The 27,969-nt window shown below is 34.1% G+C and overlaps 1 protein-coding gene across 5 annotated transcripts; it reads left to right on the forward strand.

Moving 5' to 3' along the window:
• Positions 1-1,447: 1,447 nt before the first annotated feature.
• Positions 1,448-20,172, forward strand: LOC118049933 (uncharacterized). 5 transcript variants are annotated; one of them, XR_012169030.1, is made up of 11 exons: positions 1,448-1,604; positions 1,722-1,809; positions 2,182-2,382; positions 2,820-3,001; positions 3,160-3,334; positions 3,423-3,634; positions 4,225-4,350; positions 4,496-4,599; positions 5,331-5,784; positions 19,317-19,552; positions 19,758-20,172. XR_012169030.1 is itself a non-coding variant. In XM_073407280.1 (11 exons), exons 1-11 carry the CDS (start codon positions 1,550-1,552, stop codon positions 19,421-19,423), a joined length of 1,671 nt encoding a protein of 556 aa, XP_073263381.1. In that variant the 5' UTR covers positions 1,448-1,549; the 3' UTR covers positions 19,424-19,672. The 5 variants fall into 5 exon arrangements, 3 of the variants coding, with proteins under 3 accessions (XP_073263381.1, XP_034916010.1, XP_073263380.1); XM_073407280.1 differs by lacking the exon at positions 19,758-20,172 and having other exon boundaries at positions 5,331-5,638; positions 5,672-5,784; positions 19,317-19,672; XR_012169031.1 differs by lacking the exons at positions 19,317-19,552; positions 19,758-20,172 and adding an exon at positions 6,199-6,618 and having other exon boundaries at positions 5,331-5,993.
• The last annotated feature ends 7,797 nt before the right edge of the window (positions 20,173-27,969 follow it).

The raw sequence follows: 27,969 nt of genomic DNA on the forward strand, positions 1-27,969 counted from the left end.
AATGATGACTCATGTCAGCCTGTCCCGTAATCTAGATCTCGACGGTTGATTGAAGTTGAGTTTTAAAATAATAATAACAAATATTTTTATCCATATTAAATGAATGATTTTGAAAATAAAAGTTTTTTATAAACATATTAAAAAAAAATTATCTTTAAAGATATATCTTACATGTACCTCATGTTTTACAAGTTAAAAAATTATTCCAAAAATAAATTTATTATAATGTCTCTATCTCAAATTCTTTAAGCAGCCACAATTCTACCTTTATTATTATTATTTTTTATTTATTTCAAACCAGTTAGTAATCACAACCTTATTATAAGGATGTTGAACCGTGATGGACTCTCGATTTGCACAAAACTTCTGTGAGCACCTCCACCGTGATCAAATTCATAACAATACCCGATACCGAATAGAATATGTCCTAAAAAGCCATTTTATGTGGGCATCATAGACTTTCTAGTTGAAGTTGGGTAGGATTGTGGCGTATAGAATTAGAAACCAAAGTTGAGGAGGATCCAACCCCCACCATCCAGGCCGAACTAGAACGAGTGTTTGCCAATACGCCTAGCCTCTCTTAAAAAATTGGCTATCTTATTCAGACAGCACTGCCAAATGGTCGTGTAGCATCTTGCCACGTATGCTTATGTGTTTGTTTTAGTGGTGGAGATTTAGTTTTTGACGTGAAATTAAAAAAAAAACTAAAAAAAACTAAAAAAATTAACTTTTGTAATTGAGTTTTGTGCATAATTATATTATAACTTAGTAAAACCAGGTAAAAAATCCAATTACAATTTATTAATTTTTTTTTTATTAAAAAAATATTATTTTAATTTTTTTATATAAAATCTGAACCAAATAATTTAATAATCTGATCAAAACTCGAAATTCAAACATTAAGTCCGATCAGGTTTAAAATCTAATGCACGAAAGGATAGATAAAATTGCCATCAAGAAGAGAAAAGACGAGCACGTGGCATGATGCCACCATATTATCATTCATTGACTTGTGGCTGTCTCCATTAACCTCTCATGCCAGGTCAGAAGTCAAAACTCTAAGTAAATTTTAAAGAGTGGTTAGGAGTTTTAAAAGTTGCTTGTTTTTTAAATATTTTTATTTAAAAATATATTAAAATATTTATTTTATTTTATTTATTTATTTTTGATATTAATAACAGATGATATAAAAATATTAAATAAAATTTAATTTTAAAAATTTGTAAGTTTTTAAAACTTTATCCTAAACATTCTAGGATTGTTTTTTTTTTTAATTAAAAAAGTGATATTAAAATTTTTTATTTTTTTGTTTTGAATTACATTTTTTTATATATATAATTTTGAATTATTTTAATATATTGATGGTAAAAATAAATTTTAAAAAATTATTTTAATTAATTATTATTATTTTTTAAAAAAAACAGCAATTACCATTATCACTAACAATACCTTAACCGGCAAGAAAAACCTGCTTGAAAAAAGGTCAAAGGTCTCTCTTGCTCTTCCTCCCTGCACACAGAAACCAACTGCAACTAGCAAGCAAGCAAACATGGGCGGCGGCGGCGGCGGCGGCGGCGAAGATATGCCTCTCGGTTTCACCCCCGGTATCCCGTTTCTCTTTCTGTCTATTACTTTTTCGGCTCTGTGTTTTGGAGTGAATGAGAGAATTGTAAACGGTGGTAAGTGGTGATTGATATACACCTTTTAATTTGCTTATGCAGCGGAAGAATCCTCGGTGGAACAAAATTCTTTGCAATCATCATCATCATCATCATCATCATCTCCTCCCGGGTCCTTCTCTTTTCAAAGGTATCTCTACTCACCATACTAATCTTTTGATAAATAGTTCCTTAATCTCTGCTTGGTTCCTTTTTGCTTGCCTAGAAAGTAACCACTGGAACAGAAAAATTGAAGCTTAAGCTTGACATCTACGTTTATTGCTACTGTTGAGTTTCTAAAATTAAGCATAAATGAGTGGTAGAGAAAAACTATCATGATTGACCCTCATGATTGTTTCTGCCTAATTTTTAGCAATAGCTTGAAAAGGGTCAGTCTTTCTTTGAAACATCGAGAAAGGCCCGCTCTTTCTGTTTCTGTTATTTTCGCTCAGTACCCAATTGGGATTTTGTATTTATTTGAAAATGCTGGTAAATTGTTAAATCTGAGTCTGTTTGTGCATAGATTTCAAGAGAAAAATGAGGGTGGAACCATGGATGGAGAGTTTGGGTCGGTGTATGAAGGATCTAGAATTCCTTCAAGTTTTTTGGAACTTCAAGCCAACCAGAAGAAGGCGAGTACTGCTTACAGGGAAGTCTTGCAGAGTTATGATCAGTTGAAGGATAGAAGCAAGAGCTTGGAGGAAGGAAAGAGCAAAATCTTGAGGTATTCACAGTTAGTTTTCATTTTGACTTGTTGTATTTCGTAGTTTTAGATATTGGAGGAAAAGAAAGGGATGAATTTTGAAGTATCAGTTTGCTTGCCTGTGTATGGTAAGTGAGGAACTACTTATTCAACTTGGGTGTTCTCTAGGATTTTGCTCTTGAGAGGCAAGGTCCACTGGAGAAATATCTCTGTATGTTAATTTCTGTTGGTTGTACTGATGGTGCATTTCAGCTTATGCCATCTTATGACGATGGTTGCCTTTAATCGGGCTCCTTTTAAAAATTTTTGGATTTACTGCATGTTGGCTTTATGAAATTGACTTGGCAAATCAGGACCTAGGCTGTTTCAAGAAATAAATCTTCTTTTCATTATTATAATCATCATATTTTGAATATGTGATGTCTAATCTAAGTACACATTGTATATGATTTTCACAGTTATACTCCTGGAGGATGGATGGAGAATGTGATTGGGATGAAATTGAGTGACTTTGATGTGCCAAACACAACAGTCCTCCTCGTAATCGGTCCAAAGGGATCTGGGAAAAGCAGCCTTATAAATAGAATTTCTAAGGTGTTTGAAGATGACAAGTTTGCATCTGAAAGAGCTCAAGTATCATGTACGTGCTACTTTTTTGTCACTTAAATGCCATTTGAAATCAAGATGTTGTGGATCTTTTTGATGGATGCAATCTTCACTTTTATTTCGGACAATTATTTAAGAAAGTAAATTTTCTCATTTCATTTCAGTGATACTTGAAGTTATTTCTTGCTGCAGATAACTCATCTGCTGCAGATGGAACCTACTTCCTTCAGGAATATATGATCCCAAGAAGTTCAACTTCTTTCTGTCTTTATGATACCCGTGGTTTGTCCTATGACTCATATGACAATGCTAACATGCTGAAGAATTGGATCACAAAAGGTGTTCATCATCGGGAGCTCATTATTAGGTTTGAATTTCTAGCTTCTCAGCATTAGGTTTGGCAAGCTTAGGTTTGTTTTACATTAAATAATCTCACTGCTATGATTTCCTATCAGGCCATCAGATAATTCACATTTGAGGAACCACATGAAGTGCAAAGCTCGTGGGAATGGTTGTCAGTCCAAGGAAACCAGGATGGTTACCTTTGTCATAGTTGTTGTTGACGGGCTTGCAGTTCTGAAATCCATGGATAATCTTGTAGACGAAGGGAAAAAGTATACACAGATGATTGCTAAAACTTTTGACTGCCCATATATATCTTTTAATGGTACAAGATAATTCTGCTTTCTTTTCTTAAATTGTAACGTGTTTATGGTCAAGCACACGCATATCCTCAGAGGTTCATAGCTCCTCTTTTATATCATCTTTATATAATTTCCAAGTCAATTTGTTTTTCCAAGAGGAGCTGCTTCTTTCACTGTACAGTTATTCCTCCGGGCAGTGGTGGCCATCAGCCAAGCTTGAGAGGGTTGTGGCGTCCTAAAATTTTCAGAAAATCACTCTAGTCCCTGAATTTTAGGTTTGTTTCAAAATTATTCTAGCTCTCCAAAAAAATCTAATCCACTCTCCGTCACTGCTTCGAGGCTCTCCACAAACTAAAGTTTCATGTCAGAAGCCCTTATGGTTCTTTGATGTTTAATTTTGTGAAACCTCTAAATTTATTTCTGACAATAACAATGCTAGACTGGTCGGTGTTCATCGCAACTTCATAAGAAATTAGAACATGATCTGCATGTCTTTCTTATATAGTAGTTTGTCCTATAGTTATGGCCTTAGCTCATCTCATTTTCAATCAATGTTTTCTTATGTTCATAATTATATTAATTGCCTAATGTTTCCTGATTCTTATCATTGCAGATGATAAACCTGTGGTTGTTGTGACGCATGGTGATTTACTTTCACTCAATGATCGTGCCCGAGTGCGTGTTCATTTGGGGGAGCTGCTAGGTATCCCTCCTGCGAAACAAATTTTTGACATTCCAGGTGATCCCATCTGGTTCTTTGATTCTTTTCTTCTTTGTCATAATTGACCTTTTTCTGTGAAATAATTGTACATATTTTTATTTGTCAGTAGGACTTTGTAACAAAGAGCTAAGGAGATTTAATCATAACCATTTTCTGCTTGCAGAAAGCCATGATCCAGTAACTGAATTGGCAATAGTTAACATGCTGCATTATTCCCTGGAGCATGCTGATAAAAATCTTCCTCACAAACGCCAGATAGCTAAAAAGGTTTGGTTTATATCAATCACCTCTGCACTTTATTTTTCCTGATTGGTAGCTTTCACAAACATTCAACTGTAGAAACTTCTACCTTTTCTTTTGAGTGGCAAATTATTCGCGTGTCCTTGCCTGAGATGTCAACATGGAAAGTCTGTGGCATGGTTTCAAGATCACTTTAACAAGATTCTTTTCAGCTGTAGGAAACACTTTCGATGTTTTTATGCTTCCCAAATTTATCGGTCACAATATTACAGATCTCATGAATGTTTGTCAAAAGTATTTGTGGAAGAACCACATCCCAGGACTGATCCCACTGCATTTCACCTTATTTCATTTGGGCGGTTCTTGCTCTGCTATTTTTTATACCTACTATCCTGCAATGCACTTGTATCCTTACGGATTGATGTAAAATACATTCATAGTGAACTAAATTAGATTTGAGAAGGCTTGCACTGCTTGGAAGATCAGAACTTTCCTTCTTCCTTGAAAATTACTTTCTATGTGGTGTTTTAGATGAAAATTTATTTTTGCATGCAATTGAATACCAGGGAGACTGACTTTTATAGCATCATCGAGAACAATCTGTATGTCATACGTATATTTGGATAGTGTCCAACTTGTTTTATCAAACTGAAACTGTGACATGGAACATCACTATACGTTTCTGCTACTGAATAATACTTTTCATGGCTTGTCTTTCGGCAACATAAAGTGTGCTGACTCTGATAATTTGCTTGCAGGTTCGTAGTTTAAGCGTCTCCTTGTATATCTCTCTCTTCTTCATTCTTGCAATCGCCATCATATCAATCTACATACCGCCCTTGCTTATCCTACACCCCCCTATACCAAAAGCTCACGCTGATCTCCCTCAATCAGACGCTCTGGTAGACCCCCCCTTGTCAGAAGCTCCTGTTAACGTGGATCACCGTAACTCAGAAGCTCTTTTAGATCCCCCCAAATCAAACGTTCAAGTGGACCCCCCTAAATCAGAAGCTCTTGCAGAATCCCCCCGATCAAAAGTTCATGCTGATCCCCCTATGTCAGAAGTTCCTGTTAATGTGGGCCCTCATTTGTCAGAAGCTCCTGTTAATGTGGATCCCCCTAAATCAGAAGCTCGTTTAGATACCTCCAAATCAAAAGCTCGTGTGAAACCCCCTAAATCAAAAGCTCGTGTGAAACCCCCTAAATCAAAAGGTCTTGCCAATTCCCATCAACCAGACGATCAAATTGTAGATTGGGCTTCTGTCAGGCACTTGTGGTTAGACGAGAATTAAATGTTAGCTGCTGCTCTGCTTGTTTGATGTGTATTGTTCATACTTTGGAGGCTTCTTTGTACATATATAAGTGGTTTTGCAGACTAAGAAAGAAGCAAGCCAGCTTCGAATTGGATAACTTGTGTCACAGTGAGTTTTTGTTGTATTTGTGTAAATTATATCAGACCTGATGATTAAGGGTTCGCAGCCCTAGCTCATTGAAATGTTGTTCTCATATTTCAGGAAGGCATTTCTAATTCTCATTTTGCATCTCTCAGTTTGTCTATTGTTTTCTCTTTTTTGAGCAGTAGGAAAATTATATGATATTAGCTCTCTCTCACTTCTATAAATACAGCTTGCTGAAGGAAGAAATTTTGAGTAATCTTGTGGTCTGACTCAAATTAAGAAGTTGAGCAATGGAGCAGCATCCCAGTTCTGTCCTTGTTGCTAGTTGCTGCTACTAAGTCTTCAGTTCCAGCAGAAAACGTTAATTTCTGGGTTCCAAGTGCCTGTCAGTTGCCTGTTACATTGCGGAAAGGCCTTGCAAGCCTCTGTATTATTTTCATTTCTGCACGAAGTAAACGTTTACCTTTACTGGTTTTCCATAATTCTCCAAACAAAGAAAAAACATTAATAATTTATATCAGGAAGTGTTATAAATATAAAATATCAGATATATAGCGACAAGATAAATACACCTCCAATACTTTGTGTTCAATATAACCGTATATTGGCCTTTTGATACGTGGAGGTTGAATGTTCAAGATAAATACACACCACATTATAGTTAGAGCTTCTACGGATGCAACTCCTTACTCAATGGTATATATATGAGATGCAGGTTCAACTTTTTTCATTTTTCATTTAGCAATGTAAAAGATTATATATATATATATATATATAGTTAATATTATAAATTTATTTTTACAAGTTAACAATATAGTTTTTCAATGATAATTTTTTACATGATCATATTTAGTTAGCCCTTTTTTATGGAGTTAAATTTGAAGGTCAGAAGGCTCAGTTCCCATGTGTTGATGGGATTTCTAATTGTTTTGTTCCATTGACAGAAGCTGAATAAATGAACCCGCACGCGAATCTTGGTTAAAACGAGACGGCCGCACCAGTCACCAGCGTGCCTCTCAATGCCATGATACAGGACGAAGAAAAGGTTTTAGATAAACGAAAACTTTATCAGGGAACAAAGTTATTAATCCTTTGTGATTTCCAGTACAGTCATCAAAGCTTGCCAAGATATTTGACTGTCAATCTTCTGGCACCCAAGTTCCTGAGAGAATTAAATACAAAATGAATCCTCAAGTTCCCAGAGTGCACTATATAAGCACCACCCCACTCTTATTTTTTGAAACAGAAGAGTGATACTTGACACAAAATCCTTCACTTTCACTGTTAAAAAGCAATACAACGAGGTCAAGATGTCTGGATCCAACAAGTCTTCGGGTATACCTGGTGGTGGTGATGCAAGCAAAGCTCCTGCAATCGGGGCTGCTGTCACTGGTTCTGTCACCGTCCCAGAAAAAGAGGGGACCATGAAAGCTCCTGGTCAAGACGCTCGCATACCTAGGGATGCTTTTGAGAAAAACCCTTCTGGATATTTTCATGACTTGCACAAGAAGTAGAAGATGTGGAGTCTGTCTTTAAGTCAAAAGAATAAATAAAATGTTGCTATGGTTGTTCTTTCTTTCAATGCTAATGAAATTTAAAATGCTGCACTAGCAGCACTTATTTCTACTGCTTTATCTTCTCTTTTATCTGTTCTTTATGACCATTTAAAGTATGATTTCAGAAATCATCTTGTTCACATAGCTTTTCTTAAGTCAACATGCATATATTTACGATATCTCCTTAATTCTACTTAAAAGAAAAACAATTCTTCAGAGCTTGTACTGAAACAACTAAGCAGACCATATACTAGTGTTTCACGGTGTGCTATTTCTCTGTGCTCGTCTGCTGGCGGAATTGTTCATGTGGCCACTTGGTTTCAAGGTCATTGATCATCCTTACTTTGCCAAGCTGCCTTCCTTTATTAGTGTTCTTATTCTTACCAAGAATTCACCATTAAAAGAACTAGCAGTAAAAGAATCACCGGTATGGCAATGAAATTCGTGTGAAAACCAGAAACACGACAAGGCAGATATTTACATTTCATGCTGTCAGGGCTAAATGTAATTCTGCCAAGAACATGCAGCTAACCTTAAATTTAACAAGTGAAAACTAGGTGGTATCATAGAGTATCATGCTAGCATGTAAGGAATCCTGACAAATGAGGTATAATATGGTGAAAACCAGGTGGTATCATATAGATTGATTATGAAATTAAAATTTCATTACAGAGATTAAAGGAAGCACATTCGAAATATGATCCAGATGCATGTCCTGATTACAGTTTATCCAGATGAGAAAAAATCCAGAGTCAAAATACTGGGATACATAGCGTAGGATTTTCATACCCAAGCATCATTCTAAAATATCTTCACGAAAGATGTCACCTGGGAGTCAAGCATCTTCACGCAGCAGAAGCACCGAATCAAAAGAAAAGAGCAACTGTGGAATGAAAATTTAGGGACGTCCGTTCAGAGATTTTGAGTAATGCTCTAATTTCTTAGAAAACTAAAGTAAGATTTATATTGAGTTGGAAAAATAATTTAAAAGTTCTTCACCGTTTTTCTTTACCAGTTTTCTACTGTTTTTCAAATAAAGAAAATATATGAACAATACAGTTTCTTCTTCTTCTTTTTATATATAAGAACCTTTTAATAATATAAGAGATTAAAATTATATTTTTTTATATTTCATATTTAATCAGTGCCGGGAATTCAATTATATTATAAATGTGATATAAAGATAATATTGACAACTGTGAATGAAACTATAAATTCAGATATTGACAAGTTTTCTAAAAAAACTTTTTCTTTGCAAGTTTTATACTGTTACAATAACACACACACACACAAGTACCTTTTCTCAAAGTAAAAAATTAAAATTATTTTTTATATATTTCATATTGAATTGGTGTCGGGAATTTAATTATATTATAAATTATAAATGTAATATAAAGATTTGTTTTTTTTGAGTTAACGATTGGAGTTCTGGTTGTTTTTTTTCCATTAACTTAAAACTGAAATAAATGAACCTGCATGCAAATCTTGGTTAAAACGAGACGGCCGCACCAGTAACCAGCGTGCCTCTCAATGCCATGATACAGGACGAAGAAAAGGTTTTCCATAAACGAAAACTTTATCAGGGAACAAAGTTATTAATCCTTTGTGATTTCCAGTGCATTCATCAAAGCTTGCCAAGATATTTGACTGTCAATCTTCTGGCACACAAGTTCCAGAGAGAATTGAATATAAAATGAATCCTCAAGTTCCCAGAGTGCACTATATAAGCACCACCCCACTCTTATTGTTTGAAACAGAAGAGTGATACTTGACACAAAATCTTTCACTTTCACTGTTTAAAAGCAATACAACGAGGCCAAGATGTCTGGATCCAACAAGTCTTCGGGTATACCTGGTGGTGGTGATGCAAGCAAAGCTCCTGCAATCGGGGCTCCTGTCACTGGTTCTGTCACCGTCTCAGAAAAAGAGGGGACCATGAAAGCTCCTGGTCAAGACGCTCGCATACCTAGGGATGCTTTTGAGAAAAACCCTTCTGGATATTTTCATGACTTGCACAAGAAGTAGAAGATGTGGAGTCTGTCTTTAAGTCAAAAGAATAAATAAAATGTTGCTATGGTTGTTCTTTCTTTCAATGCTAATTAATGAGATTTAAAATGCTGCACTAGCAGCACTTATTTCTAGTGCTTTATCTCCTCCTTTATCTCTTCTTTATGAACACTATTATTACTGCAATCATCATGTTTACATAGCTTTTCTGAAGAATCTGTTGGATGTTCATGGGCTGTTATTTCTCTGTGCTCGCATGCTGGCTCATGTGGGCAAAAAGAAATTAGAGATCTTATCCCATTCTAAGAATCTATGTAGTTTCTATGTCAGTGATCATTTCTTTAGCCAACCCTGTCTTCCTTGATCAATGTTTTTCTATCAAGCATTCATTATAGAAAAAAAAAAACTAGCTGTTAATTAACGAATATATATAAGTTTGGCTATGAAAATTGAGTGAATCAAAACTAGAAATATATATATTTACATTTCATACTCTCAGGTCTAATGATTCAGTCTGCAACATGGTACAGCAGAATTGAAACATCTCTCCTGGCGTACGTAAATTGTTGGGCTATCCGATATTTGTTGTGTAAACTGTAATGTAGTAATGAAATAATTGTTTTTGTGTGATATAAGTTTTTTTTTAAAGTAAATTTTGTTTAGGTATATATTAAAATAATATATTTTTAATTTTGTTTTAATATTAATACATTAAAATTATTCAAAAACTCTAAAAAAAATCTTAATAAAAAACTAAAATAAATTTAAAAAATAATTACACCACATTATCAAACAACACCAAGAACATGTGAGGAAAAAAAAAATCCAGGAACAAACTATGTCTCGCATTTAATATCATAGTCAAGTTTCTCAACTTGTCTATTGTTTTCTATATTTAATTAGATTCATAAATTTTTATATTTAATTATTATTTTTTAAAATTAAATTATCCATAACATCATAATGTAAGCTATACTTATTTAGCAAAGATTGTAGCATGTCCATGCATGTCACCTAGATATTCAAAACATGTAATGACTTTTCTCCAGTTACAGGCTACTTGACAAGGAAGGGAGAAAGACGACAATGATTCATGCATGTTTGATCATTTAGTAATAATCTAAACGTTTTATGATTATTCTAGTAGCTTATTTGGGAATTTTAAGGTTGTACGATCCTACTTAGGTTTTAAGTATTATTTGGCAATATGAATATTTAATTCTCACCTTGACCATCCACTCTCGAAAATCCAATTCTGTATCAAAGACATTATTTACTATTTGAAGTATTTGGGGTTCTAATTTATTCATATTTATATTTTATTTATTATTTATTGGATAAAAAATTTAGATATTTATAAACTATTCTTTTAAATTTAAGATATCCGTTATTTATTAATCAATAAAAAATAAAATAATTAATATATATCTTTGAAGTATGTGTGTGTGTGTGTATATATATTAAATGATAAATATTATTTATGTGTATTTTATATCAATATTAAAACATGTATATATCATATTGTATTAAAAAAAATATAAATATTTAATAAATATATTTATTTAATATATATATATATATATATATATATATATATATATATATATATATATATACATATATTGATTTAGGTTCGAGCAGATTTCAAATTGAATTAATAATAATCATATTTTATCTAATATTCATTGGATCAAAAAAATACTTATTCATTTGACTTGAGTTAACTTAATATCCATTAATTTAAACTTAAATTGTCATTCAACAATCTCAGTATATAGATTCTCATAGATATTTTAGTTTTGAGAAATGTAAAAATCTGTAAATTAAAGATAAAATAGGAAAGATAATTTTTTTTCTCCATGTAGTTCATTTAAAAAATGGACAACATATGAAAAATATCTAAAAAGAATTGTGGATGGTGCAAGTGGATGGCAGGAGCATTTATCATTTAAAATTGGAATAAGGAAATTGAAATAAACTACTCTCTTATTTTCACTTCTATTTGCGGGTAATCAGAAAAATCTTCCCACTTCATTGTTGTTGCATGAAACTCAGTTCCTCTCTGCTAGATAAATCAATCTATGACTGCTATTTAAATCTGACTAGATTTTTTTTTTCTAATCAGTTTAAATATTATATATGTCAAAAAACAATGTGTCACTATGACCCTCCCAGCAGGATGGTTCTGGATAAACTGCGAGAGATCAAAGCAAGCAACAACCAGGGCTTTTGGGATTATTGGATGTGTCCAAAATTGTGATGAGGACCCTCAGAATCTGTATCAGAAGGCATATAAGCACTGCAGTGGTTCCATATTTTAAGAGAAATAATCTAAAAACAATAATTAATATACTGGTTTTATTTTGTTCCGTAGTTGTCATGATTTTGATGCACATTTTTCTAGCCTTCAAATCACATGGAACAAAACCTATCATACAATCTATATAGTCCCATGTTTGGAACTTGCAATAGAGAGGTGACTTAACTGTTATTGAGCAAAACTAAGAAATGGATTTAGAATACAATCAAATTCAAGCAAGAAGAGTGTATCAACTATACATTTATCTGAGGAACTTAACATTGATGCTACTAGTGGCTCAATCCCAATTGTAATAGAGACTCAAATTAGGTATTTAAAATTTTAGAGTTAACCTACAAGGAGTTCAACTTTTGAACCCCAAAATAAATATACAGAATCAATGCAAGAACCATCTAGGGATCCTTGTGATTTAACAGTTGTGGTGGGTTTCTCCTTTTCCTTGCTGATTTTTAATAACTAAAAGAAACCGAAGGATCCAGGCGCAAAATGCAGATAAGAAATTCAAGTGCAAAATCCAAGTATATAAAAACAATAAAAAAAAGGAAGAAGACAAGGTGATTTCCTCAAGCCAAAGCATTGATCACGTATATTATTCTTTTCTTAAAAAAACAATGAGCAGAAAAAAACAGGAAGCTTAATGATCAAAGAGCAAGCTTCATCAAGACTCGGTGAGTGATAATAATTTTACAACTTGTAAGCTGTACCCTTCCAAGTTTGAATGCTTTTCAAAGAGAACAACACATGCAAGCCTCAGTGAGAGAGGGATGCTCTCACTACACTTGCTTTCAATTGCCAGCAATCTTCATACATGTTTAATCAATAGACTAATGGAGAGGAGATCAAAAACTTTCTTTGTACTTTATTCTTGCTAATACCAATCTTGGCTATTTCCATTTTATTTTAGAGAATAGAGTGGACATGCTACACGGGAATAATAGCTACAATCTAAATTGCAAAGCTATGGACTAGTGTGTTGTAATCATGAATACATTTTACAAATTTTCTTTTCTTTAATATGGTAATGCAACAGGGATTTTTTTTTTATATCCAGGAGTAAAATAGAAATGTGGGTTTCAAATCTTAAAATACAAGTTTTTAATATAGGCCGATCCCCTAAACCCATCTTAGATCGTCAAGCTCTTGTCAATAGACAACTCTTTCAAATTACACAGAAATGACATCAACCCCCAAAGCCAATGGACAAGAACCACACAAGATTCAAGAAATTTATGCACTTAAAGAAAGGCCACAAGAAAATTATGATTGTTTCCATCTATCATACTTCTTGTGAAGCTCGTCAAAGTGCTTAATTAAGGTAGGAGAAGATGAAAACAAGTACCTGGAAATCATTCTCTTCAAAATTAGTTATATTTTCACGCCAGAAAGCAGTATCTTTGTGCATAGGAGACCAATCAAGATGGCCGAGCAGAACTTTTTGCTTGTACTTGTCAAAAGAACTCAATTTCTTAATGTTATCCTTTGACCCCTCTTCTAGTTGGTTCAAAGCCTCCAGTAGGTCCTGGGACAAATTCAAAGCCATCCAAGACTGTTGTGTGTGGTCCCGCACCATGTGATGGTGGGACCACCACATTAATTGGCAAGAGACTTGGCCAGCTCTCTTTAATTTAAAAACACAAATATTTACTGTAGATGACAGTAGTGAAAAACAGAGAGAGGAGAAGAAAACCGAGAGAAAGAAAGGAAGAAGAGGCAGCAGAGCAGCCCGTGCTCTTCCTTCGATTCCCAGCTCATTCACCGTTGGATTGACTGAAATTTTGACAGCAGCTTCTAGACACGTTTCTCTTCATTCTGGACGGTTGGATCGAAGATTGGTGGCGTGGAAGCTGGCCGTTTTGACAGAAAACGGGGCTGTCAGTTTGTGAGTTTTTTCTCCAATAATTCTCTTATAATCTTGTTGTAATCCGAGAATAAGTTGTTCTTGATGATATTATGTTGTATCCCTTAGTTGAATCTGAGGAAGAACAGTTGTGAACCCATTATTGTTGATAGTAGAAGTTTTTAGATGGACTACGGTCCCGTGGTTTTTCCCGCATCGGGTTTTCCACGTAAAAATCTTGGTGTTGATTTGTGTGATTTTTGCATTATATTTGGTCATTGTGTTGATTCTGTTTTTACTGCACAAAGAGGGAAATAATTGGGACTTGTGAATTGTATTCCGCTAAATTGGTGTCCGGTTGTTCCTAGTTTTCCCAACAAGTGGTATCAGAGCACTGGTTGTGTAGATTGAATTTTTGTGCAGTTAAAATGGAGAAGGAAGATTCGGGCATGATAAAGCTCACTTCCTCAAATTATTTCCTATGGAAAACAATGATGGAGGATCACTTATATTGCAATGATTTGGCTTTGCCGATTGAATGTAAAGGAATAAAGCCTGATGAAATGGATGATGCAAAATGGAATGGGCTTAATAGAAAGGCTACCGCTAATGTTAGAAAATGGGTATCTTCTAAGTCTAATAATCATATTTCTCAAGAACATGACTGCTATACAGTTTGGAAGATGTTGGAAGAAACCTTTGCCAAGGAGAGTGCACAAAACAAGGTTTTTGTAACTAGAGACCTTGTGAATTTGAAGTATAGAGATGGTGAAGATGCTTCGGTGCATATAAATGTATTCCAAGGATTCTTGAATCAGCTGTCATTGATGAATCTTGAGTTAGCCGATGAAATGCAAGCATTAATCCTATTGAGTTCATTGCCGGATAGTTGGGAGACTTTGGTGGTGTCACTTAGCAATTCTACTCCGAATGGAAAGCTCACTTTGAAAACAGTGAAGGATTGTATCCTCAACGAAGAGAAGAGGATGAAAGGGACAAACACTTCCGAGTCTCATGCACTTGTTACAGAAAATTAAGGGAGAAGTCCAAGCAGGTTCTCTCACAGCAAGCAAGATAGAGAATCCAGCAATAGAAAAGGCAAATGGAAGCCAAGAGGAAGATCTCAGTCAAGGAAGGGTTTCAAGTGTTATTATTGTGACAAGCCTGGGCATATGCAAAAGGATTGCAGAAAGTACAAAAGAGATCAAAAGGGTAAAAATGAAGACAAGAATGAAGAGAATGGTACAGCTGCAGTTGTATTTGATGGTGATGTTGCCATTATTTGTGATGATGGTTGTGTTAATCTTGTATGTCAGGATACCACCTGGATTGCAGATTCAGCAGCTTCTTACCATGTTACACCCCGACGTGATTTTTACACATCCTACACTGCTGGTGACTTTGGTCAAGTTAGGATGGGAAATCAAGGGATGGCTAGTGTTGTGGGCATTGGAGACATTTGGTTGGAAACCAATACTGGGTGCAAGTTGCTACTCAAAGATGTTAGGCATGTGCCTGATATGCGCCTACATTTGATCTCTACAGGTACTCTTGATGAAGAAGGCTATTACAATTTCTTTGGAGATGGTAAATGGAAACTCTCCAGAAATTCCCTAATTAATTGTTGCTAAAGGGAAAAAAGATGGGTCTCTACATGTCACAAGCCAAGGTGATCAAAGGGGAGGTGAATGCAATTGAAGATTGCTCTACTGATTTATGGCATAAACAACTTGGACATTTGAGTGAGAAAGGCCTTGACATCCTTGCCAAAAAGAACTACCTTCCATTAAAAGGTATGAACTTGAACACATGTACTCATTGTTTAGTTGGTAAACAACATAGAGTCGCATTTCAAAGATCACCTTCACATAGAAGATCACATGTTCTTGATTTAGTTCATACTGATGTTTGCTCTATGATTGATAAGTCTCTTGGAGGTGCATTGTACTTTGTTAGTTTTATTGATGATCACTCCAGGAAAATTTGGGCCACTTGTTTGAAATCCAAAGATCAGGTGCTTGATGTCTTTAAGGATTTCCATGCCAGAGTTGAAAGAGAAACTGGTAGAAAGCTGAAATGTATTCGAGCTGACAATGGTGGTGAATACAGAGGTCCTTTTAAGAAGTATTGCAGGGAACATGGTATCAAGTTGGAGAAGACAGTTCCTAAAACTCCACAGCAGAATGGAGTGGCTGAGAGAATGAACAGAACCATTGTTGAAAGAATTAGATGTATGCTCTCTCATGCAAAGCTGTCTAAGTCCTTTTGGGGTGAGGCAATGAAGACTGCAGTTGCCATGATCAACCTTTCTCCATCAGTTCCTCTTGATTTTGATGTTCCAAATAGAGTTTGGAAAGGAAAGGATGTCTCTTATGCACACTTGAGAGTGTTTGGATGCAGAGCATTCGTACATGTTCCCAGGGATGAAAGGTCTAAGCTTGACAGCAAGACAAAACAATGTATTTTCTTGGGCTCTGAAGATGATGAGTTTGGCTATAGGTTATGGGATCCAAAGGAGAAGAAAATTGTGAGAAGCAGAGATGTTATCTTCTTTGAAGATCAAACCATTGAAGACTTTGAACAGAAGGAGAAAACAGAGTCTACTACTTTTATCCCATCTAATTCAAATCCAATACCTACTCCACAGTTACCTTTGATGCCTGCTAATCACGGGGGAGATTTGCAAAATGATGATAATGGTGGTTTTCTTAATGAGCCATTAGTTGGTGATCCTGAATCAGCTAATGATGATATTGATGTTATTCCTAAACAGGTTATGCAGGAAGCTCCGGATGAGCCACAATTGAGGAGGTCAACTAGACCTCGCCAACCTTCCACCAAATACTCTCCTCATGAATATGTGCTGGTTACTGATGGGGGAGAGCCAGAATGCTTTGATGAAGCTATGTCACATGAGAAGAAAAGTGAGTGGTTGAAAGCAATGCAAGAAAAGATGAAATCCTTGCATGAAAACCATACTTTTGAGTTAGTGAAGCTTCCTAAAGGTAAGAGAGCACTCAAGAACAAATGGGTGTTCAGGTTGAAAATTGATGAACATTGCTCACAACCAAGGTACAAGGCAAGATTGGTAGTGAAAGGTTTCGGTCAGAAGAAGGGTATTGATTTTGAAGAAATCTTTTCACCAGTGGTCAAGATGTCTTCAATCCGAGTTATGCTTGGCTTAGCTGATAGTTTGAATCTTGAAGTTGAACAGCTTGATGTGAAAACTGCCTTTCTCCATGGTGATTTAGATGAAGAGATCTACATGGAGCATCTTGAAGGGTTTGAAGCAAAAGGTAAAGAGCAGTTAGTTTGCAAGTTGAAAAAGAGCCTATATGGTTTAAAGCAAGCTCCAAGACAATGGTACAAGAAGTTTGATTCTTTCATGGTGGATCATGGTTATGACAGAACCACTTCTGATCATTGTGTATTTATGAAAAGGTTTCCTGATGGAAACTTTATTATTCTATTGTTGTATATGGATGATATGTTGATTGTTGGCCATGATGCTAAGAAGATTCAGATGTTAAAGGAAGAGTTAAGCAAGTCTTTTGCAATGAAAGACTTAGGACCGGCAAAACAGATTCTTGGCATGAAGATCACACGTGACAGGAAAAAGGAGAAACTTTGGCTATCTCAGGAGAGATATGTTCAAAAGGTACTTGAGAGATTCAACATGAGCAACTCCAAACCGGTTTGTTCTCCACTTGTAAGCCATTTTAAACTAAGTTCTAAGCAGTGTCCTTCAAGTGATGAAGAAAGAGATGAGATGAAAAAGGTTCCTTATGCATCCGCAGTTGGTAGCTTGATGTATGCCATGGTTTGCACAAGGCCGGATATAGCTCATGCAGTTGGTGTGGTTAGTCGGTTCCTCTCCGATCCTAGTAAAGAACATTGGTCAGCAGTGAAATGGATACTCAGGTATCTCAAAGGTATTTCTAGTTTCAGCCTATGTTTTGGTAATAATAAACCTGTGTTGGATGGATACACAGATGCAGATATGGCTGGTGATGTTGGTTCTAGAAAGTCCACATCAGGATACTTGATGAAGTTTGCAGGGGGAGCAGTCTCATGGCAATCAAGGTTGCAAAAATGAGTTGCATTATCCACTACAGAAGCTGAATATATTGCTCTTACTGAAGGGGGCAAAGAGTTGTTATGGATGAAAAAGCTCTTACATGAACTTGGCCTAGTTCAAGAGAACTTTGTGTTGCACTGTGATAGTCAAAGTGCAATCCATCTCAGTAAGCATCCTACTTTTCACTCTCGATCAAAGCACATTGAGGTTAGATATCAATGGATTCGAGATGCTATGGAGATGAAGTCATTTGTTGTTGAGAAGATTCATACCGATGACAACGTGTCAGATATGATGACCAAACCTCTACCGAGAGAGAAGTTTGAGTTTTGTAAAAGGAAAGCAGGCTTGTCAGAGCCTCCTCAATTGAAGTTTACATATTGATCGCCAGTATGACGAATTCCTCACATGGTGCGTGAGGGGGAGATTTGTTGTGTGTGGTCCCGCACCATGTGATGGTGGGACCACCATATTAATTGGCAAGAGACTTGGCTAGCTCTCTTTAATTTAAAAACACAAATATTTACTGTAGATGACAGTAGTGAAAAATAGAGAGAGGAGAAGAAAACCGAGAGAAAGAAAGGAAGAAGAGGCAGCAGAGCAGTTCGTGCTCTTCCTTCGATTCCCAGCTCATTCACCGTTGGATCGGCTGAAATTTTGACAGTAGCTTCTAGACACGTTTCTCTTCATTCTGGACGGTTGGATCGAAGATTGGTGGCATGGAAGCTGGCCGTTTTGACAGAAAACGGGGCTGTCAGTTTGTGAATTTTTTCTCCAATAATTCTCTTATAATCTTGTTGTAATCCGAGAATAAGTTGTTCTTGATGATATTATGTTGTATCCCTTAGTTGAATCTGAGGAAGAACAGTTGTGAACCTATTATTGTTGATAGTGGAAGTTTTTAGGTGGACTACGGTCCCGTGGTTTTTCCCGCATCGGGTTTTCCACGTAAAAATCTTGGTGTTGATTTGTGTGATTTTTGCATTATATTTGGTCATTGTGTTGATTCTGTTTTTACTGCACAAAGAGGGAAATAATTGGGACTTGTTAATTGTATTCCGCTAAATTGGTGTCCGGTTGTTCCTAGTTTTCCTAGCAAAGACAAAACTAGTTAAAAAAAGAAGTAAAAGATTATAGGCATAATTCAAATCACAATCACATTGATAAACTCTACAAGTAACAGAATCTCTCGTGATAAACTTCATGACACATACATCTAAACTAAGAAGCCACAGTATAGAATCTAGATATTTTTTTAAATAAAACGCAACGCGAGCAGTAGAATGAAGCACAGGTTCAGTTCACCGTAACTCAGAAGCTCTTTTAGATCCCCCCAAATCAAATGTTCAAGTGGACCCCCCTAAATCAGAAGCTCTTGCATAATCCCCCCGATCAAGAGTTCATGCTGATCCCCCTATCATGTCAGAAGTTCCTGTTAATGTGGGCCCCCCTTTGTCAGAAGCTCCTGTTAATGTGGATCCCCCTAAATCAGAAGCTCGTTTAGATACCGCTAAATCAAAAGCTCGCGTGAAACCCCCTAAATAAAAAGCTCGCGTGGATCCCCCTAAATCAAAAGGTCTTGCCAATTCCCATCAACCAGACGATCAAATTGTAGATTGGCCTTCTGTCAGGCACTTGTGGTTAGACGAGAATTAAATGTTAGCTGCTGCTCTGCTTGTTTGATGTGTATTGTTCATACTTTGGGGGCTTCTTTGTACATATATAAGTGGTTTTGCAGACTAAGAAAGAAGCAAGCCAGCTTCGAATTGGATAACTTGTGTCACAGTGAGTTTTTGTTGTATTTGTGTAAATTATATCAGACCTGATGATTAAGGGTTCGCAGCCCTAGCTCATTGAAATGTTGTTCTCATATTTCAGGAAGGCATTTCTAATTCTCATTTTGCATCTCTCAGTTTGTCTATTGTTTTCTCTTTTTTGAGCAGTAGGAAAATTATATGATATTAGCTCTCTCTCACTTCTATAAATACAGCTTGCTGAAGGAAGAAATTTTGAGTAATCTTGTGGTCTGACTCAAATTAAGAAGTTGAGCAATGGAGCAGCATCCCAGTTCTGTCCTTGTTGCTAGTTGCTGCTACTAAGTCTTCAGTTCCAGCAGAAAACGTTAATTTCTGGGTTCCAAGTGCCTGTCAGTTGCCTGTTACATTGCGGAAAGGCCTTGCAAGCCTCTGTATTATTTTCATTTCTGCACGAAGTAAACGTTTACCTTTACTGGTTTTCCATAATTCTCCAAACAAAGAAAAAACATTAATAATTTATATCAGGAAGTGTTATAAATATAAAATATCAGATATATAGCGACAAGATAAATACACCTCCAATACTTTGTGTTCAATATAACCGTATATTGGCCTTTTGATACGTGGAGGTTGAATGTTCAAGATAAATACACACCACATTATAGTTAGAGCTTCTACGGATGCAACTCCTTACTCAATGGTATATATATGAGATGCAGGTTCAACTTTTTTCATTTTTCATTTAGCAATGTAAAAGATTATATATATATATATATATATATTTAGTTAATATTATAAATTTATTTTTACAAGTTAACAATATAGTTTTTCAGTGATAATTTTTTACATGATCATATTTAGTTAGCCCTTTTTTATGGAGTTAAATTTGAAGGTCAGAAGGCTCAGTTCCCATGTGTTGATGGGATTTCTAATTGTTTTGTTCCATTGACAGAAGCTGAATAAATGAACCCGCACGCGAATCTTGGTTAAAACGAGACGGCCGCACCAGTCACCAGCGTGCCTCTCAATGCCATGATACAGGACGAAGAAAAGGTTTTAGATGAACGAAAACTTTATCAGGGAACAAAGTTATTAATCCTTTGTGATTTCCAGTACAGTCATCAAAGCTTGCCAAGATATTTGACTGTCAATCTTCTGGCACCCAAGTTCCTGAGAGAATTAAATACAAAATGAATCCTCAAGTTCCAAGAGTGCACTATATAAGCACCACCCCTCTATTATTTTTTGAAACAGAAGAGTGATACTTGACACAAAATCCTTCACTTTCACTGTTAAAAAGCAATACAACGAGGCCAAGATGTCTGGATCCAACAAGTCTTCGGGTATACCTGGTGGTGGTGATGCAAGCAAAGCTCCTGCAATCGGGGCTCCTGTCACTGGTTCTGTCACTGGCTCAGAAAAAGATGGGACCATGAAAGCTCCTGGTCAAGACGTTCGCATACCTAGGGATGCTTTTGAGAAAAACCCTTCTGGATATTTTCATGACTTGCACAAGAAGTAGAAGATGTGGAGTCTGTCTTTAAGTCAAAAGAATAAATAAAATGTTGCTATGGTTGTTCTTTCTTTCAATGCTAATGAAATTTAAAATGCTGCACTAGCAGCACTTCTTTCTAGTGCTTTATCTTCTCTTTTATCTGTTCTTTATGACCATTTAAAGTATGATTTCAGAAATCATCTTGTTCACATAGCTTTTCTTAAGTCAACATGCATATATTTATGATATCTCCTTAATTCTACTTAAAAGAAAAATAATTCTTCAGAGCTTGTACTGAAACAACTAAGAAGACCATATACTAGTGTTTCATGGTGTGCTATTTCTCTGTGCTCGTCTGCTTGCGGAATTGTTCATGTGGTCACTTGGTTTCAAGGTCATTGATCATCCTTTCTTTGCCAAGCCTGCCTTCCTTTATTAGTGTTCTTAATTATTTCTAACCAAGAATTCATCATTAAAATTACTAGCAGTAAAAGAAACTGGTATGGAAATGGAATTAGTGCGAAAACCAAAAACACGACAAGGCAGATATTTACATTTCATGCTGTCAGGGCTAAATGTAATTCTCCCAAGAACATGTAGCTAGCTAACCTTAAATTTAACAAGTGAAAACTAGGTGGTATCATAGAGTATGCTAGCATGTAAGGAATCCTGACAAATGAAGTACAATATGGTGAAAACCAGGTGGTATCATACAGATTGATTATGAAATTAAAATTTCACTACAGAGACTAAAGGCAAGTCAACACAAGGAAGCACATTAAAAATATGATCCAGTTGCATGTCTTGATTACAGTTTATCCGGATGAGAAAAAATCCAGAGTCAAAATACTGGGATACATAGCGTAGGATTTTCATACCCAAGCATCATTCTAAAATATCTTCACGAAAGATGTCAACTGGGAGTCAAGCATCTTCACGCAGCAGAAGCACCGAATCAAATGTAAAGAATAGCCCCTGGAAAAGAAAAGAAAAGAGCAACTGTGGAATGAAAATTTTAGAGACTGTTCAGAGATTGAGTAATGCTCTAATTTCTTAGAAAACTAAAGTAAGATTTATATTGAGTTGGAAAAATAATTTAAAAAGTTCTTCACCGTTTTTCTTTACAAGTTTTCTACTGTTTTTCAAATAAAGAAAATATATGAACAATACAGTTTCTTCTTCTTCATTTATATCTAAGAACCTTTTTTATAATATAAGAGATTAAAATTATATTTTTTATATTTCATATTTCATTAGTGCCGGGAATTCAATTATATTATAAATGTGATATAAAGATAATATTGACAACTGTGAATGAAACTATAAATTCAGATATTGATAAGTTTTCTACTGTTACAATAATACACACACACACAAGTACCTTTTCTCAAAGTAAAAAATTAAAATTATTCTTTATATATTTCATATTGAATTGGTGTCGGGAATTTAATTATATTATAAATTATAAATGTAATATAAAGATTTGTTTTTTTGAGTTAACAATTGGAGTTCTGGTTGTTTTTTTTCCAGTAACTTAAAACTGAAATAAATGAACCTGCATGCAAATCTTGGTTAAAACGAGACGGCCAAACCAGTCACCAGCGTGCCTCTCAATGCCATGATACAGGACGAAGAAAAGGTTTTCCATAAACGAAAACTTTATCAGGGAACAAAGTTATTAATCCTTTGTGATTTCCACTGCATTCATCAAAGCTTGCCAAGATATTTGACTGTCAATCTTCTGGCACCCAAGTTCCTGAGAGAATTAAATACAAAATGAATCCTCAAGTTCCCAGAGTGCACTATATAAGCACCACCCCACTCTTATTTTTTGAAACAGAAGAGTGATACTTGACACAAAATCCTTCACTTTCACTGTTAAAAAGCAATACAACGAGGCCAAGATGTCTGGATCCAACAAGTCTTCGGGTATACCTGGTGGTGGTGATGCAAGCAAAGCTCCTGCAATCGGGGCTCCGGTCACTGGTTCTGTCACCGTCTCAGAAAAAGATGGGACCATGAAAGCTCCTGGTCAAGACGCTCGCATACCTAGGGATGTTTTTGAGAAAAACCCTTCTGGATATTTTCATGACTTGCACAAGAAGTAGGAGATGTGGAGTCTGTCTTTAAGTCAAAAGAATAAATAAAATGTTGCTATGGTTGTTCTTTCTTTCAATGCTAATTAATGAGATTTAAAATGCTGCACTAGCAGCACTTATTTCTAGTGCTTTATCTCCTCCTTTATCTCTTCTTTATGAACACTATTATTACTGCAATCATCATGTTTACATAGCTTTTCTGAAAAATCTGTTGGATGTTCATGGGCTGTTATTTTTCTGCCGGCAAAAAGAAATTAGAGATCTTATCCCATGCTAAGAATCTATGTAGTTTCTATGTCAATGATCATTTCTTTAGCCAACCCTGCCTTCCTTGATCAATGTTTTTCTATTAAGCATTCATTATAGAAACAAAAAAAATAAAAAAAATAGCAGTTAACGAATATATATACCAGTTTGGCTATGAAAATTGAGTGAATCAAAACTAGAAATATAAATATTTACACTTCGTACGTACTCTCAGGTCTAATAATTCTGCAACATGGTTCAGCAGGATTGAAAACATCTCTCATGGCGTACGTAAATTGTTGGGTTATCCGGTATCTGTTGTGTAATGTGCTAATGAAATAATTGGTTTTGATCGTGATAAAAGTTTTTTTTTTAAAGTAAATTTTGTTTTGGAATATGTTAAAATAAATATATTTATTTAAAAAATTATTTTTAACATTATTATATTAAAATTATTCAAAAACTAAAATGAAAACATAATAAAAAACTATTTTTTTTTTAAATAATTATACCATATTGTCAAACAACACCAAGAACATGTGAGGAAAAAAAAATCTAGGAACAACTAAGTCTCATCATAGTGAAGTTTCTCAACTTGTCTATTGTTGTTTTATATTTAATTAGATTCATAAATTTTATATTTTCATATTTAATTAATTTTTTTAAATTAAATTATCCATAACATCATAATATAAGCTATACTTATTATGCAAAGATTGTAGCATGTCCATGTCACCTAGATATTCAAAACATGTAATGACTTTTCTTCAGTTACAGGCCTACATGACAAGGAAGGGAGAAAGACGACAATGATTCATGTTTGATCAATTAGTAATAATCTTAACGTTTTATGATTATTCTAGTAGCTTATTTGGGAATTTTAAGGTTGTATGATCCTACTTAGGTTTTAAGTATTATTTGGCAATATGAATATTTAATTCTCACCTTGACCATCCACTCTCGAAAATCCAATTCTGTATCAAAGACATTATTTACTATTTGAAGTATTTGGGGTTCTGAATTTATTAATATTTACATTTTATTTATTATTTATTGGATAAAAAATTTAAATATTCATAAACTATCCTTTAAATTTAGGATATCCATTATTTATTAATCAATAAAAAATAAAATAATTAATATATATTTTTGAAGTATGTATATGTATATTAAATGATAAATATTATTTATGTGAATTTTTTTATCAATATTAAAACATGTATATATCGTATTGTATTAAAATAAATCTAAATATTTAATAAATATATTTATTTAATATAAAATATATATATTTATGTTTAGGTTCGAGCATATTTCAGATTAAATTAATAATATTCATATTCTATTCTATTTAATATCTATTGGCTCCAAAAAATGCTTATTCATTTGACTTGAGTCAACTTAATATATATCCATTAATTTCAAATTAAGTTCTCATTCAACAATCTCAGTACATAGATTCTGAGAAATGTAAAAATTGTAAATTGAAGATAAAATAGGAAAGATAATTTTTTTTTTTCCATGTAGTTCATTTAAAAAGTGGACAACATATGAAAAATATCTAAAAAGAATTATGGATGGTGCATGTGGATGGCAGGAGCCAAGGGCAGAGGGAGGGGGCTGGCAGGAACCCCAACCCCTGCAAAAAAATGCCCCTCCCTTGTAAATATTTATAATTTTAATAAGAATAATTAAAATTTTTTCTTGACCTCTCTAATTTATAATTTGACTCCTCCTATTTTTTTTTTTTTTACTCCGCCCCTGGTAGCAGTGACGGAGCCACAATGGGGATTAATTGCCCCCTTAATCTTTATATATATATATATATATATAATTTTAATATAATAACTTAACAAGTTTAATTTTATTTATTAATTACTAATTGATCTAATTTTTTTTTTGAATTATTGTTCCTCCCTCTTTTTTTTTTATAAAATTTTTCTTCAAATCCTAAACTATTAATTAGTTAAGTTATGTTTTAGGTGAGTTTCTTTTTTTTTTTTTTTTTTATTTCATTGTCTAATTTTAGTTTTATTCCTTAATAATTAGTTATTAAAAATATTAGAGTTTATTATAATTTATAGATTTTGTTAAATATGTATATGAATATGAATTGAAATGAGTTTTGATGAATTAATATATATTTTGTTATGAATTTCACATGAAAATTGATGGTGATCAACTTACTAATAATTAAAAATGAAGTACTCAAACAACTCAAAAAATTAGAGATACAATAAAAAAAATTAAAAAAATATATTAATATTTATATTTAACCCACTTGTATAAAACAACAAGTCAACAAAGAATTGTTGCCAATAATTTTACTAGTCCCTGGAAGATTTATAAATAGATAAATGAAAGTTTAATTGTATATATTTATAAAGAATATCTTTAATAAAATTAAGAATAAAGTCATTATGAAACATTTTTAAAATATAAAAACTCGAAAAAAATAATTATAATATAAGTTTTTTTATTTTAAAAATATTCTTAAATTAATTTTACTTGACATGAGTTAGTACATGTATTTCAAATTAATTTCTCTATATATAACACATGTTTATATAATATATAATATTAAGTATTTATTAGTAATTTGTCCCCTCATTTAAACTTTTCTGGCTCCACCACTGCCTGGTAGGAGCATTAAGCATTAAAAATTGGAATAAGGAAATTAAAATAAACTACTCTTATTTTCACTTCTATTTATGGGTAATCAGAAAAATCTTCCCACTTCATTGTTGTTATATGAAACTCAGTTCCTCTCTACTAGATAAATCAATCTATGACTGCTATTTAAATTTTGATTTGATTTTCTTTTCTCAAATTAGTTTAAATATTAACCCAATTAATCCAAGTGACCTGGTTAATTAATCAACAACCCGATTTACCTGATTAAACTTGAGTAAATTTGTCAATTTTAAAAAAAGTTTCCTAAAAAAATTTATTTAAGAAGGTTTTTTTTAATATGTCAAAAAACAATATGTAAATTTTTTATATATGTATATGAAAGAAGCAAGAGAAAATAAAAGTAAACATTCAGAATTTCTATTTCTTTTTTATTTTCTTTTTCATGTGATGAACTTATTCAGTCACATGTCTAACAGGAAAATTGTGCCAAAAGAATAATCATGAAAGATGACAGGCCTTAAATTTCAATCTAGGGGTTGCGCAAAAGAAATATGCAACCAGGAAAGAGGCGTAGGAATTAGCTCAAGCCTCAAACCACTTGCGAAGACACACTAGCTAAGTTCGATAATGAAAGACTAAAACTGAAGTTCAGATAATGAAAGACTAAAACATAATGTTCAGAATATAATATTTTTTAATCTAAAAAACTTTTTCTTTGTAAGTTTTCTACTGTTACAATAATACACACACACAAGTAAAAAATTATATTATTTTTTATATATTTCATATTTAATTGGTGTCGGGAATTTAATTATATTATAAATTATAAATGTAATATAAAGTTTTTTTTTTTTTTTGAGTTAACGATTGGAGTTCTGGTTGTTTTTTTTTTCCATTAACTTAAAACTGAAATAAATGAACCTTGATGCAAATCTTGGTTAAAACGAGACGGCCGCACCAGTCACCAGCGTGCCTCTCAATGCCATGATACAGGACGAAGAAAAGGTTTTCCATAAAAGAAAACTTTATCAGGGAACAAAGTTATTAATCCTTTGTGATTTCCACTGCATTCATCAAAGCTTGCCAAGATATTTGACTTTCAATCTTCTGGCACACAAGTTCCTGAGAGAATTGAATATAAAATGAATCCTCAAGTTCCCAGAGTGCACTATATAAGCACCACCCCACTCTTATTTTTTGAAACAGAAGAGTGATACTTGACACAAAATCCTTCACTTTCACTGTTAAAAAGCAATACAACGAGGCCAAGATGTCTGGATCCAACAAGTCTTCGGGTATACCTGGTGGTGGTGATGCAAGCAAAGCTCCTGCAATCGGGGCTGCTGTCACTGGTTCTGTCACCGTCCCAGAAAAAGAGGGGACCATGAAAGCTCCTGGTCAAGACGCTCGCATACCTAGGGATGCTTTTGAGAAAAACCCTTCTGGATATTTTCATGATTTGCACAAGAAGTAGAAGATGTGGAGTCTGTCTTTAAGTCAAAAGAATAAATAAAATGTTGCTATGGTTGTTCTTTCTTTCAATGCTAATTAATGAGATTTAAAATGCTGCACTAGCAGCACTTATTTCTAGTGCTTTATCTCCTCCTTTATCTCTTCTTTATGAACACTATTATTACTGCAATCATCATGTTTACATAGCTTTTCTGAAGAATCTGTTGGATGTTCTTGGGCTGTTATTTCTCTGTGCTCGCATGCTGGTTCATGTGGGCAAAAAGAAATTAGAGATCTTATCCCATGCTAAGAATCTATGTAGTTTCTATGTCAGTGATCATTTCTTTAGCCAACCCTGCCTTCCTTGATCAATGTTTTTCTACCAAGCATTCATTATAGAAAAAAAAAAAAAAAAAGCTGTTAATTGACGAATATATATACCAGTTTGGCTATTAAAATTGAGTGAATCAAAACTAGAAATATATATATTTACACTTCGTACGTACTCTCAGGTCTAAT

Source organism: Populus alba, chromosome 2 (assembly GCF_005239225.2).
Source record: "Populus alba chromosome 2, ASM523922v2, whole genome shotgun sequence".
In the NCBI taxonomy this organism is placed as follows: Eukaryota; Viridiplantae; Streptophyta; class Magnoliopsida; order Malpighiales; family Salicaceae; genus Populus; species Populus alba.

What these genes read in the sequence shown, in the direction of transcription:
- LOC118049933 (XM_035060119.2), top strand. Translation starts at nt 1,550, where the DNA reads ATGGGCGGCGGCGGCGGCGGCGGCGGCGAAGATATGCCTCTCGGTTTC. An exon ending in TGAAAGAGCTCAAGTATCAT is followed by an intron (nt 3,002 to 3,159) that starts GTACGTGCTACT and finishes TTCTTGCTGCAG; the next exon opens with ATAACTCATCTGCTGCAGAT. An exon ending in ACAAATTTTTGACATTCCAG is followed by an intron (nt 4,351 to 4,495) that starts GTGATCCCATCT and finishes TTCTGCTTGCAG; the next exon opens with AAAGCCATGATCCAGTAACT.